General features: G+C 40.6%; 1 protein-coding gene across 1 annotated transcript in view; it reads right to left on the reverse strand.

Moving 5' to 3' along the window:
- vstm2a (V-set and transmembrane domain containing 2A) overlaps positions 1-14,430 on the reverse strand; it is a 106,174-nt gene extending 91,744 nt beyond the window's left edge. Inside the window, exons 1-2 of the mRNA XM_086160826.1 lie at positions 14,117-14,430; positions 12,888-13,054 (exon numbers count right to left, since the gene is read on the reverse strand). Of these exons, the coding sequence (XP_086016952.1) occupies positions 12,888-13,054; positions 14,117-14,192 (243 nt within the window). The 5' untranslated portion in view covers positions 14,193-14,430. The remainder of the gene's footprint in view (positions 1-12,887; positions 13,055-14,116) is intronic.
- Between the last annotated feature and the right edge of the window lie 738 nt (positions 14,431-15,168).

A 15,168-nucleotide genomic window follows, 5' to 3' on the forward strand; every position in this document is an offset into this window, starting at 1 on the left:
AAGAACAGCATCTCTCAAAGTCATCCTTTACTTTAAACAAGAGCCATGGGCCATTCAGTCCAAAAGCCTTTGAATTAGTTGCTGTAATTATGGTACCTAAGTATTTAATGCCAGAAACTTTCTATACTGATGATGTTTCACCAAGATCAGAGAAAAAAAAGAATCCAATTTAGATATTGCTTCAGTTTTAATCCAGAATATTTTATATTCAGAACACCTGCTAAATGTATTGATAAACCTTGGTAGTGAAAAATTGACTACTTCAAGTAAATAATGTATCATTATAAAATTTAACCTTCAAAAGATGGCCTCCTAAATCAACACTCTATTTTTATGGCTTTTTTTTTGTATGCTAGATGATCCAAGGCTATTATAAATAATAGAGGGCAGACACTAGACAAACCTGGCGGGTAGAACTAATAAGAGAGAAGGGCTTAGAAAATCCGCTGCATCCACAAACACAGCAACAGTTGTGCTGCTGAGACAGCCAGCCTTACTAAAATAGTGGAATAATCGCCTCATGTTTCTAAATGAGAGGATGCCCCAAATTTATCCACTATGGTCTAAATCACTTGAAGAAGAAACTACTTTGAATATCACTTAAGATTCCAAAGGGTATAAAAAGCCATATGGCAGATTCGCCGACTTGATCTCTACCCCTTTATATATATTACATGCTCTACTTCTGCAGCTCCAAGAAATGCTCTGGATAAGTTAAGTTTGTTTTTTTTTAATGTTAGCTTGCCTTTGAATTGGTCTTCAGTATTGCACTCCTGTTCCTATCTGATAAAGTTTATGAAAATAAGTCAAAGCAAGGCCTGGAGTCATGGATCAGATACAGAGCACAGCTTGCTCTAGTTAGGGCTTTGTTTCACTGCAGCCTACAGCTTTTTGACAATCTTCACCAATAGCTGGATTTCACCACTAGCTTCCAATCTCCTATCTTCCAAAGACCTACCTTCCATTTCCACTGTCTTTGCTGGCTCCCTAAATACCGCTGCCTGTCAAATGTGGAAGACAGTTTGTAATTCTATAGAAACCGAAGCATTTTTCCACTTTACTGAATCTATGCACAGGGGCCTTGAAGTCTTACAGCTGTTCAGTGATGTATTTATCGTATGTAGGAGCAGAACACATCCCTGGTGAGAGGCTTCTTTCACTTCCAAAATTTTGCTGGATACTGTAATAATCACAGGAATAGATCTTTTTCCTGGTGAGTGCACCATCCATATTGACCCTAATCCAATGCCAGTAATTCACTCACCAAGGCGTCTTCCCATTGCTCTGCGTGAACACCTCAAAGATGAACTCATGAACATGGAGAAACATGATATCATAACAAAAGTCACAGAACCGACTGAATGGGTGAACTCAATGGTTGCTACTGAAAAGCCACGGACAGGTAAACTCAGGGTTTGCTTAGATCCAAAAGATCTCAACAAAGAAAAAAGTAAAATCTGTTCCACTGAAGTCAGCTACTTTGGACATTTGATAACAAAAGATGGAGTCAAGCCGGATATAGCAAAGATTGCAGCTGTCAGAGACACGGAGACACCCAAAGACAAAGGTGAACTTGAAACCATTCTTGGCATGGTAACTATTTGTCAAAGTTTGCCCCCATACTATCTGACATTAATGCACCTCTGCAACAACTGTTGAAAGAGTCCAGTGAGTTTGTTTGGGATGCACAGCACTACGAAGCATTCAAGAAAATGAAAGACCTTACAACACGCGAGCCAGGCCCTGTTTTTGCTGTTTATGATCCCAAGACAGAGCTTAGGCTACAGGTAGATGCCTCAAAGTATGGTCTAGGTGCAACTCTGCTACAAGAGGGTAAGCCAATCGGCTATGGATCCAGATCTCTCACAGACAGTGACGTGAATTATGCACAGATCGAGAAAGAGCTATATGCTAACTTTGATTGGATGCAAGCGTTTTAACCCATGTGTGTATGGACGTCAGGTCATTGTGGAAAGCAACCACAAACCACTAGACTCCATTCTTCACAAGCCTCTCATTGCAGGTCCTCCAAGGTTGCAACGAATGATTGCAAAGATGCGATTTCAGTATCATTCACAAACCAGGCAAAGACATTCCTCTCGCAGATGCTCTCTCAAGGAAATCACTGCCTGACCCTGATGACAGCCTAGGCCACATGGGTACACATAGGCCACATGGGTCCAGAAAAGTGCAAGCAAAGAGCTCGTGACATACAAATAGAAGACATGGTTGCGAAAATGCCCAGTGTGTTTGGAGCACAGACCATTAAACACCAAGGAGCCCATGATCAGCCACATGATCCCTAACAGGCCATGGCAAACAGTTGCTACGGATCTTTTCACCTGGAACAATGACAACTACATTGTTACAGTTGATTACTACAGCAGGTACTTTGAGTTAGACAAACTGTGCAACACCACTTCATCAACAGTCATACACAAACTCAAAGCATCCTTCGCAAGGCATGGTATTCCTGAAATTGTGATCTCGGACAATGGCCCACAATACGCAAGCAAGGAGTTTGAGTCATTTACAAATATGTGGGGGTTCAAACATGTAACTTCAAGTCCACACTTCCCACAGAGCAATGGTCTTGCAGAGAAAGCTGTCCAAATTGCCAAGTCACTCATGGAAAAGGCCAAAGCTGATCACAAAGATCCATATTTGAGCTTTTCGCCAAAGCTACCAGAAAAAGTATTATGATAGATCTTCAAAGCCACTCTCAGCTCCTCACACAGGACAGAATATTCGCTTTCAGGACAATAGACATCACCAGCTGTTTTTGTCTGTCCAGCAGACAGGGCCAGATCATACCACATCCAAACACCAGACGGAGTTCAGTACAGGAGAAACCGTCGCAACCTGATGGACTCTACAGAAACACCTACCGTTCCCACTTGTGATCACCCTGAAGTTCAGCATGCACCTGAAGGGACTGACTGTAACTCAAAATTACCACCAACTACTAGCTACCGTACTCAGTCTGGTCACGAAGTTAAACCTAGAGCCATGTTAGATCTCTAACATATGCCTATGCATAATATTCCATGTCAGTGTTAATGATCAATGTTTATGTTTATCTTAGTCCTTCAGTATACAGGTCCAATTTATTGTATTCTATTAAATTCAGATCCCATACATTTGGTCCGCTCTACCACAAAAGATTTATTGTTTCTTTTTTTTAAAAGAAGGATGGTGTAATATTCTGTGGGAATATGTCTTCAATATCTGCATTATTTGGATACATGTTCTCCACTATGATTGGTCATATGTCATGTGATGCTTTATGCACACTACGTAAACTGTTATTAAGCTGTATCAACAGCCTGGAGAACACCTTTGCCATTAAAGCACATGGCATGCTCGACTGTCATACTGACCGTTCTTGTAACAGATACAGTGTTATCCCACTTTCCAGGCATTTTGTGAATATATAAAATATATATAGTTATATATATAAATATATTCTTAGAAGATTTATGGATGTAGTGAGAGACGATATGAAGGTAGTTGGTGTGAGAGAGGAGGATGCAGAGAATAGGGTCAGACGGAGAAAGTTGATTCGCTGTGGCAAACCCTGAAGGGAAAAGCCGAAAGGGGAAGAAGAAAATAAATAAATATATTCTTATTCTTATTCTTATTCTTATTCTTATTCTTATTCTTATTCTTATTCTTATTCTTATTCTTATTCTTTCGGCTTTTCCCTTCAGGGAGTGCCACAGCGAATCAACCTTCTCCATCTAACCCTAATCTTTGTGTGCTCCTCTCTCACACCAACTATCTTCATATCCTCTCTCACTACATCTATAAATCTTCTTTTTGGTCTTCCTCTGGACCAGTGGTCCCCAACCCCCGGGTCGTGGACCGGTACCAGTTCTAGGACCAATTGGTGCCGGGCCGCCCAAGCAATAATCTATTATTTCTGTTGGATTTATTATCTGAGTCTGCACAATCTTTAATTTGAAAAATCTTTTATTTTGAAATATGACCGGAATCTCTCGGGTACGTTGGTCACTTGAGCACCAAAAATGTAACCAACAAGCTTGCAAAATCAGTAAAAAAAAGACGTCAGCCCTGTGACCTGCTTGAACCTGTTTCTTCACCTCTTTTCCGCACTCTCTGCTGCTCTATGCTGTCGACCCCGAGTACCTGAAATCCTCCAACTCCTTGATCTCAATTTCCTGTAGCGTCACTTATCTATCCAGGTTCCTCTCATTGACACACATATACTCTGTCTTACTGTGACTACATTTCATTCCTCTACCTTCCAGAGCATACCTCAACCTCTCTAGACTTTCCTGAACGTGTTCTCACAACAGATCACATTGTCATCTACCAACATCATGATCCATGGACATTCCTGATTAACCTCGTCTATCAGCCTGTCCATCACCACTAAAAACAAGAAGGGGCTCAGAACTGCTCCCAGATGGAGTCCCACCTCCACATTGAACTTCTCTCTTACCCCAACAGCATACCACACCACTGTCTCACAGCTAGCATACATGTCCTGAACCAGTCTCACATACTTCTCTGCTACTCCAGACTTCCACATACAGTACCAGAGTACCCCTATTGGCATCCTGCTGTGTGCTTTTTCTAGGTCTAAAAAAACGCAATGGCACTCCTTCTGGCCTTCTCGGTACTTCTCTATTAGCATTCTCAAAGCAAATACTGCATCTGTGGTGCTCTTTCTTAGGATGGAGCCATACACCTTTTCACAAATGCTGACTTCTGCTATTATTCTAGTTTCCAAAACTCTCCCATAACTTCATTGTATGGCTCATCAACTTTATCCCTCTATAGTTGTTGGAATTCAGCATATCCCTCTTTTCTTAAAAATGGCCATCATCACACTTCCTAACCATTCCTCAGGCATCTTCTCACTCTAAGATCCTGTTGAATAATCTAGCCAGAAACTCTACCCCTGCCTCTCAGACACTTCCACATCTGTATAGATCATTCTCTCCCTCCTTACTGACCAACCAAGCATACAAATCCTTTGTTTTGTCTTTGCTACCTCTATCATTACCTTACACTGGATCTCCCTGTACTCCTGTCTGTTCTCTTCAGTCCCCTCCGGGTTCCACTTCTTCTTTGCTAAGCACTTTCTCTGTATATACTCCTGCACTTCCTCACCAGGCCCCCTTATCTAGTATCCTTCCAGATGATACACCAAGCAATCTCCAACTTGTCTCCCTGATAACATTCACTGTAGTTGTCCAGTCACCTTGAATCACTCCTTGACCACCCAGAGTGTTTCTTAACTCCTCCTTGAAAACCATACAATACTCCTACCTTTTCAGCTTCCACCACTTTGTCCAATGTTCTGCCTTTGTCCTCTTGATCTTTCTTGTCACCAGTCATCCTACAAACCACCACCCTATGCTGTCCGGCTACACTCTCGCCTACTACTACTTTGCAGTCACTGACCTTTTTCAGGTCACCTTGTCTATATACTTGCATGCTCCTATCTCCTCTCTTATAAGTCACCCAATGTTCCTGTCTTTTCTGGAACAAAGTTCTCATTACATCCTCTTTGCAAAGTCTACCACCAGCTGTCCCTCTGCGTTCCTATCCTGTATACCAAATCTGCGAATCACTTCTTCATCGTCTCTCATTGTAGTCTTTACCATTTACCACTCTCTCATCTCTTGGGATATTTTGATTCACTTCATCTAACTCAATCCAGAAGTTCTCCTTCTCCTCAAACTTACATCCCACATGCACTAACAACACTGAACATCACACCATCAATTTCCAGTTTCAGGTTCATAAGTCTTTCTGACATTCTTTTCACCCCCAGAACATTCCGAACAACTCCTCCTTCAAGATAACTTCTACTCCATTTCTCTTCCTGTCAGTGCCATGATAGTACAAATTAAAGCCTGCTCTTAAACTTCTATCCTGAGTACTATTCCACATGGTCTACTGGACACACAGTACATCCACTTTCCTTCTCTGCATGTCGACCAACTCTCTTCCTTCTCCCGTCCAGGCCCGATATTCCAAGTCCCTACACTCAAGCCCGGACTCTTGCCTTTCCTCTTCTCTCTCTGCTTCTGAACACGCCTTCCTCCTCTCCTTCTTCTACCCACAGTAACCCAATTTCCACAGGTACCCTGTCTGTCATTGGTACCAATGGCAGTCGTTGTTAATCCAGGCCTCCACCGATCCAATATGAGATTATTAGGTTTGATTCACATGTTTGGTTTTGGCAAAAGTTTTATGCCCTCAGCCCATGTTTGGCTGGCTCAGGGAGACACTGGCCCGTGGTGCCCTGAGGCTGCATTATTTATATGAATATAAGAATGAAAATAAATTGCTCATGTGTATGATTCATTTATCTTTTTTCCATGATAAATTATCTCATATTATCTTACTACAAACAGAACAGGCTTTATTTCCTTGTCTGAAAACTACTTAGATAGAGGCCTTTTCTCATAATGGGGATGTACAGTATGTGTTCAAATGGGTGCGTTAGGCCTGACGAGTTAAAGATCAAAAGTGGGATCATTACGTGATCTGATTTTTATATTCTTTTAATAGCTATAGCCCTCTGTCAAGACACAATCATTCTATATCCTCTAAATAAGAATCAGAAAATACAAAAATAAGGTGAAAATACAATTATATATATATATATATATATATATAACAATGAAGTGGGTCCATTATGATAGAAATACAAAGAGAGACTGGCAGACAGAGATAAATAGGCAGATATACACTGAATTTCACATGACAAAGAATCATGACCCTGCACTTCATCACTTTGCCCATTTTGTCTAGAAGCAAATGTTCAGCTGCTGCACCCTCACCCACCATCTGTGTATCTTTACTCTTTGACTTGAATCAACATCAGCCGAGTGTAGCAAATCCTGTCAGTTGCATAATTTTGTTCTCCTGTTGAAAGTGGGGATATTTTGCCTTTACTGTTCTGGGATAATGCATAATTATTAACAGGCAGTGTAATTTATCATCTGTGAGGAGAATTATTTACCATGCCGAACAAGCATTCCTTGTTGACATATTAGCTTTCTTCCGTCTATTAGTATCTCTGCTGCAGTCTACAGGATTCACAAGCCCAATTGTGGTGGCAAATGTTTGACAACCAAGACTATCTGATACAGTAAACACAGCTTTGTTTATAATGGGTCCTGAAAGGAGGATTACATTTTGTTATTCTTTGTTTATCTTATTGAGCTATTGATCTATTTTAATAGCTATTTTAGAAGCTGACATTTTTGATGGTTCACAGGGTTACATCAGAGGCAATCCCAGATCTTTTATCTCAGATACACTGCCCACTCCTTGACATCTTTGAGGAGGCCAGGCCTGGGAAACCTTCATCTGATGAGTTTCACCGACATCCTTACTCCAGGGTACCAAAGTGGGTGAACTGAATCAAAATGCATACGTCACAGAGGAGGGCAGGAGCGCTTTCTAACATTTAAAAGTTTTTGGGCTTGAGCTTGTAACCACCACTTGAGGCCTGTAACCTCTAATGGCGAGGATGTCTGGATTGCTGGGCTGGTCAGCACCTATGACAAAAAAATCCACCCCAAGGCACATAAGACACAGAAGTACATGCAACAGAAAATCAGCAAAAGCATTTGGCTTTCCAGCCACAAGCTAAATGTCCATCATAAACTCGGAAATGGCCCACAGGGGGTGCGCTGACAAGCAGCTCAGACACATTGGAAACGGTGGAGGTCAGTGGTTTATTATCTACATAAGTTGTGAAAGAGTGGCCTTCCTGCAGGGAACAGAAATGACAGGTTGCAGGCCACTGCTGCCACAGCCATGTTGACTGCATTAGTTGTGGCAGCTATGGACGCCCTGTGTTTGGGATGTGAGAAAAGTGCAGCATTAGCCAGTTGTGGACTTAGCCCCCTTAAAGAGCTGGAACCATTTGGCTGTCCAGTCATCAGGGTTGTAAGCCTTCCTTAGCTTCCTTAGTCACAGGGCTGCATTACATGGCTGCAGGAGGTGGACAGTGTGAATAAGAAAATACCTGTTGACATTTTCCCAAGAATACGGGCAGTGTCTTAACAGACCATTTTCACCTCGAAAAGCATCAGAACTGCTCCATGTAACCCAAGAAGTCAATCACCAGTAGCCCAAACTGACACTTGGCCGAGTTGATTTATCTGGAACTGGCACAGGAAAATGTGTGGGAAAAAGGAGCACACACCTTTGCCTGAGCCCAGCAGCATCTATTTCTTGAGATACTCTACACACCATTGCCCAAACCAGACAGGGAAATGAATGTATTTGCCCTTTCCCGGCAGACAGACTGAAGGTGGCATATTTTCCATGTGCCGAGATGCATGAACAACTGCATGACATGATGTGTGGACTGCTGGTCCAGACCAGGGATGGCTGAGTACTATATTGATTAATGTGCAGTAATTCCTCGCAAGTTGAGCAGCACCTTTATGTGTCGACACCACAAACCTATGTTGCTCTGTCTGATATCTGGAAGCCTGAAACCCATGGCAAAACAGCCAGTTGTGAGTGTTGGAGCAATGTGGCTGAAGACAAAACTCAGAAAACCATCACTTAAAACATATCCAAATCATTTTTTAAACCAGATGGGTTATCTGTAAACAGCTTCGTTGGTAGCAAATTACATTGGTAAAGGTCCTGTCCAAGTGACTACCGCATAAAGGACTGGTTCCTCATACCTCATTAAACCAAGTGTTGTATGTGGGAGTCAGGCAACTTGAGTAAAGCTTTTCCGAAAGTAAAGTTCTCAGCAGGTCCTGAAAAAGTCCTCCCAACATGGATATTAATAGAGATGCAGAGTTCAAGACTAACTTGTCTTTCAGTCAGTTAGTTTGGCATTGAGGTCCTTCGTCCTCTTAAGTTGCCAAAATGCATTGGAAAGGTTTTAACTCCAGATCATATTAAAATAACAGCAGCCACTTCCTCTCAAGCCCTTTATGTGGTATGAGAAACCTGGAAGTTGATTTTGAAGTTCTGTTAGATGATTGTTGAGGACAAAAAAAATGATTTTAATAAATTTGTCGATGAGTCCAACAAATAAAAAAAAACTTGACAGAATTGAAAGGTTTTGATTACTGAGAATATTTAATTTTTGAGATGCCATTGTTCTATTCAGAATTAAGCCACTAAAACTATTGCTTTTAAAAAATAAGTTCCTTGGCAAATGAAAACATCTGAAAATGATCAATCAAAATTGCATCAAATTGTCAGGGTCTGACACGGCTGGATCAAATTGGCAATCTGCGCCAGCTGCCGCTGATTACCCGGCCCCATAAAGAGCAGCGCCACGCTCTGCTTGGGGCTGGGGAATTAAGAAGGAAGGAAGGAAGGAAGGAAGGAAGGAAGGAAGGAAGGAAGGAAGGAAGGAAGGAAGGAAGGAAGGAAGGAAGGAAGGAAGGAAGGAAGGAAGGAAGGAAGGAAGGAAGGAAGGAAGGAAGGAAGGAAGGAAGGAAGGAAGGAAGGAAGGAAGGAAGGAAGGAAGGAAGGAAGTCATTCATTCATTCATTCATTCATTCATTCATTCATTTTGCCTGGGGGCCTGTCCTGACACCCTGCAAACCTAAATAAAAGATCTCAAACCCTGATTTCAGCCTTGAAGGTGTGGTTCCCTGCCCGAGTCCAGCCCGTGACACAAATAAATTGTCCTTTATAAGAATATCCTTAAAAATTCTCCTTTTTTCAGATGCAAAAATAGATTTTAAATTTAGTGGAATTTGGAACATTACATTGTTACCGAAAACATCCATTCAAAACATTTCAATTGGTGTTTTTCATCATTAATTTGTTTTTTGTTAATTTGTTTGTGTATTTCACTGATTCATTGAAAGACTGTTTTTAACCCTGGAAATGTACTTGATGAATCTAAGGTTATAAACCAACCAACAAAAGCAATTTTTACTCTGGTAAAATATTGTCCAGCACATTAAACTTGCAAAAAGCTAAACTCAATCAATACCCTTTGGAGAAAGAGAATTACACAAGCGCACGCATGCACTTCCACTAAATTGGATATTAATAACAGATCCTTGCTTACTTCATTAGGTATTGTTGAATGCTACACTGCGTGATGAATATACGTTTTTTTTGACATGGCATTTTTCCACTTACATATTAAATATAATATGTAAATAAGGTTAGATACATACAGAATATAATTAATAGATAAATATATGAAGTTCCCTTAATTCTGCTAAATATGAAGGGCACAATATGGTTATAGGCAACTTCTCCTTCGACTATTTCGATGCATGATTTGCTGCCTCTTGTTTGCCTGGCCATATATCTGGATCTACTACTGTCTTTAGGTGTGTTCAGCAGCCATCACTACATTCAAAGGGAAGTTACGGGTCTTAACATCTTCAACAGATCAATAACTGGACAGGTTGCAAGCCATGTAACATCTTTGAACCTTGGAAAAAGGGCTGATATATTTGCTTTTGTTCCTTATTTCCTTTTTAGGGTTTATAAACCCTATTAATATCCTGTTCAAGATATAACAGAGCGAAGCAATAAAATTGAATGATATAGAACTAAAACCACAAAAGCAGTGTTCGGAGTTATAAAAAAAATTGCGGTGTAAAGAGTCACTGGCTGCAGAAACCAATGAAAAGTTGTATGACTTTTTTCTAACTGAAAATGTCTTCCCTCTTTTCACCATGGCTAGAACAGTAGAGTTACCACACATTGTCCTCATAGACCATGCAAAAGATGGGAGAAAAAAAACAAACATATATCAATGATAATAATAATAATGATAACAACAATAATAATAATAATAATAATAATAATAATAATAATAATAATAATAATAAGAAGAAGAAGAAGAAGAAGAAGAAGAAGAAGAAGAAATATTAAATTCAGTCTTTTTTAGAACAATAAAAAAACAAAAACAAGGATCCAATGTTTTTCATAATTATAGCTGTTTATAACTGTGGCATGATACAGTGATATTTTCTGAAACAATGATCATACAAAGTCCCATACATTATACATGGTCTATTCCCAATCTATTTTAATTTAACTTATTTCATATCCAACAGCCCTTAAGTAGAATATTGATCAAGTACAGAACTGAACCTGAATCATTGAGAATTGAAAAGCATGAATCACCCAACCCCTCTGCCTATCTTGCTGCTCCACCAATTGTGTCTGAATGTCCTGTTTGTGATGTTAATGCACCATTCTCAACATCCTTCAAAAAAAAGTTTCTTTCTGTCTTTTTCATATTTACATTGAAACAAATTGCTTACCTTCTCCTTCTGCTCCAGCAGCATCTATCATGCAGCCTTGACTCTACTTCTTTTCATACAGCAGGAAATACACACAGCAGCTTTCATTTCAAACAGCCTTCCGCCATGAGAAATGTGGCTAACAATGGGACGTCTGGATCAATAAGCTACTTCTGCCCAACATCCATGAGTTGCGTGGGATCAAACCCACATCAAATCCTGGCCAACGCTGGTGGTAGAACCCCACAACAATGGAAAAATAATTGAAGCCTCATGGATATCCAACCAACCCACTGTCACTCACACATACCATACGCACACATACACACATCCTTTTGTCACTAAAATAGACTGAGCTCAGTTTGATCTTTGTCAATGACAATGCATACACCCTTCCGAACCTTGAAGTGAGGCTACCCACCCTACACTATGTAAGCAGGCAACTCTATCCATCTGAATTAAGGAACCAAACTCAAGCCCTCTCATCCAATGAGCAGTAGCTCATTGGCTCCAGATCAATCACCACATCCTGTGGTGATGCAACCCAGACCAAGCAATACGCCAAAGCAGCTTCAGGTGCACCATTAAATGGAGCGGTTTACATAATATAATACGCATTTACTCTACTGACTCGGGTTCTTAAACCAATCATAAATAGTTGGGCTCATTTACCTCATATATCGTGAAATTAATAACCAATTTAGCTGAATTATTTTCACACCAATACGTTTTAATAATCTTTTTTTCCTTAGGTTTAATACTGCCACTTGCCCAGTGTGAAGATAGATTATTTTGAGAAAAATCAAAATTCAAGGCCTAACATCAAATCAAATATTGATTAAATGCCTGAATTTGAATGAAACATTGTAATGTTATGTAACTGTGACGTACTCCAATCACCTTGTGTCTATTTAGTCTACTTACCCCTTATTCCCAAAAAGCTATTATTTTCATAATGAATATTTTTCTTTCCAAAGTTCCCAGTACATGTGCAACATATTTAACCAAGACCAAGGTTAACCAGATCTCAACACTATACATTACAAGTTTTATTGAGCATATGTTAACTAGTTCTATTTTTTCTAATAATAGGCAAAATAAAAAAAAATGTTCTCTGATGACAGATGGAAAAAGATAGACAGACACACTGACCAACAGACCAATAAATAGATAAATAGAGAATGTTGTTGCAATATATGGATAGTTTACAAATATAAAGTTAAAACAAAGTGTTATGTACCTTCTTTTTCTGAATCTGTTATTATATCTGAAATTCAAATGATTTGTGACAAAGGTCCTTTGCACACTCTGTCAGTCCTCCCTTATTTGGCTGCAGTGAGTATACTCTTTCAAAAGGTGGTAATACAGAAAAAATGACAAGTGAAAAGCTGCTTGAATCTGGAGGTCTAAACTTGAGTGTTCAGCTTCAGCCCCTGAACTCTAATGATCACTCCATGTGTGGACGCATAAGTCATTTGAAGGTCAAAATAAGCTGTTGTGTGGATGAGAATAGACTAACAGCAGGAACAAAGTTGTGCTGTGGCCTCCTTGAAGTCCCAGGTTGTGACTAACTGCTCGGGCACATCCCCAGAATGTCGGCTTTCAACACCGCCGGCACGTCTCTGTGAAGCGGAAACAAGTATGTACCTCTTTATTATCGATCTCCTCCCCGGTGTCGGCGGGTACTGGCGCTTTCACGAACCACCACTGGATTTCCAAATATACGGACGCAGTCCCGCTCTGGAACGCGCACGCCATTTCAATGTTCTGTCCTTCCTTAACCGTCATGTTGGAGGGCAGATCCGTGAAACGACCTGCAGGGGGAGGCGGAGATGGGTTGTTTTGTTTGGTGTCTCTCTTTTTTTGGAACACAGAAAGCGATTAATTCTTCCCCGGGGCGCCCACACGCAAACACACACACACACACAGACGCGCGCGCGCCCGCGTGCGCCGGTTCTCCTCCATAATCTGCATAATTCCTGACAGTTAAATGCAAACTGAGCTATTTTTTTCTTATTTTTAACGGACAATTGTTGCAGTAATAAAAAAGGCACGTAATCGCAAATGCATAAGGACAAACGCCTGGGGATCACATGGGATGAGTGACAAGTCAATGGATTGACATTGCAACCTCTTCAGATTAGGAAAATAATTTCTATAAAACCAGGTATACCACCACATATATAGCGAAAAGCAGTGTTGATTTGCGTTTCCTGAGGTTATATATGTTTCTAGAGCGTCCTCTGCCAGGGTATGAGCCGCCGTCTCCCCATTAAAAGACAGTAGCAATACTCATCAAAGTCTAAAGGAGCGCGGGTTAAAGAGTGAGGGTTTTATCTTGCAAACGGAATGAATATGATCAGGATGAGGTTGTTTTCAGACATTACCGGTACAGTAATACAGCAATCTTAGACCAGAGCAGGTGGGCGGACTGCAGGACCGCTCAGAGCTGCATCCAGCAGCTTTTACGGCGGTTCCGAAATCCCTCACCTGCCCCACAAAGCGCCTTTTATTTTGACAGCCAGGTCCATTTTCGGACATGGGGGACGCGTCGTGGAAGAAAACGAGTAAACAGTCACACGATGCGAAAAGTGCTAAACGATCACCAGTTGCATTTTTTCTTTTTTGCCATCAGCCCATCCTCATTTTGATGCCAAATTTCACCTCAACCCGTCTCACTTCGTAGGTTTCATTTTTATTTTATTTAATATCCTTTTTTCCATTTTCCTCCAAAGCTCCGTTCTGGGTTTCCAGAAAATATGCAGACACACACTTTACTCCACTGTGTCGGGGGGCACCGGACCTCCATATCTAAATAAATACATAATAAAAACAATACAAGGGAGTGAAACTGGGATAATATAACCCGTCCTTACCTTCAAAAGAGGATCCAAACTGAACGAAGACGCCAGCTAAGAAAATTAATCCAGCGGTATCATGAGAGGTCCACATCGTTACAGCAGAGAGAGGATGTTTTACATCCGTCGGAGGGGGTGGGGGGATCTTTTCGCCCAAAAAAAAAAGAAAAAAGGGAAGAAAAAGCCAGCCAAGACAGGCGGCAGCAATAATCACAATGTCGCTGGACTGGTGCGTTCGAACGAAAACCCTCGGAGATGGAACATGCCGCAAAACTAGGTCCCTGCTCGGCGAAGTTCTCCCTCTGCCTCTGCGGGAGAGACTACCGACTGCCGGGCTGCGGTCCTAGTCTGCGCTACCGAGGGGGGGGGGAGTCTTCATCCCCCCCTACCTTCACCGTATAATAATGAATAAAATAAAACAGTAAAGCAATATATATACAATGTATTTCGTAACCACACAGAACTGCCCCTTTAGATACAAATTTTAATATCTGCAAGAGCTTTTTCTTTTTAACTACATATCCTACTACATGGCTTCACCGTGGTGAGGCTATGTGGTTGTAAAACACATAAAGCAAGCTGGTTGTACTGTGTCCTCTGAAGTGATGACTGAAAAAAAAAAGATCCAAATGTTATTCAAGTTCATTGTTATCTATATTTCCTCAACACAAAACAGATATGTTTCTATAGTTTCTATCATAATTGAGATCATTCATGCACTTTTTTTGATGGGGCTAACTTCAGGGGCCTCCTTGACAAATTATTTTAAGGTCTTTCCTCTAAGCTTGTGATGAAATGTTTTATTTGGAAAACCATTTGGCCCAGATATGTAAATCCTCAACACATACAAAGATTTAATTACTGTATGTCACCAAGTTAAATAAAAATACAGTAGAGTACATCAACAACTACCATGAATCTTTGAATTGATTAGTTGTTTAAATATTCTTAGGTCTCACCACATGCCCTTCATCTTTCATTGGCCAATGCACTGGTATTTTGAATGTGCAACATATAACTATTTTGATATTGAATGGTTCAATGGCTAATCTGATTTATTTTTTTAAAAT

This window comes from Fistularia commersonii, chromosome 15, assembly GCF_037954325.1.
Source record: "Fistularia commersonii isolate RoL2024-O1a breed Wild chromosome 15, RoL_Fcom_v1.0, whole genome shotgun sequence".
Lineage (NCBI taxonomy): Eukaryota > Metazoa > Chordata > Actinopteri > Syngnathiformes > Fistulariidae > Fistularia > Fistularia commersonii.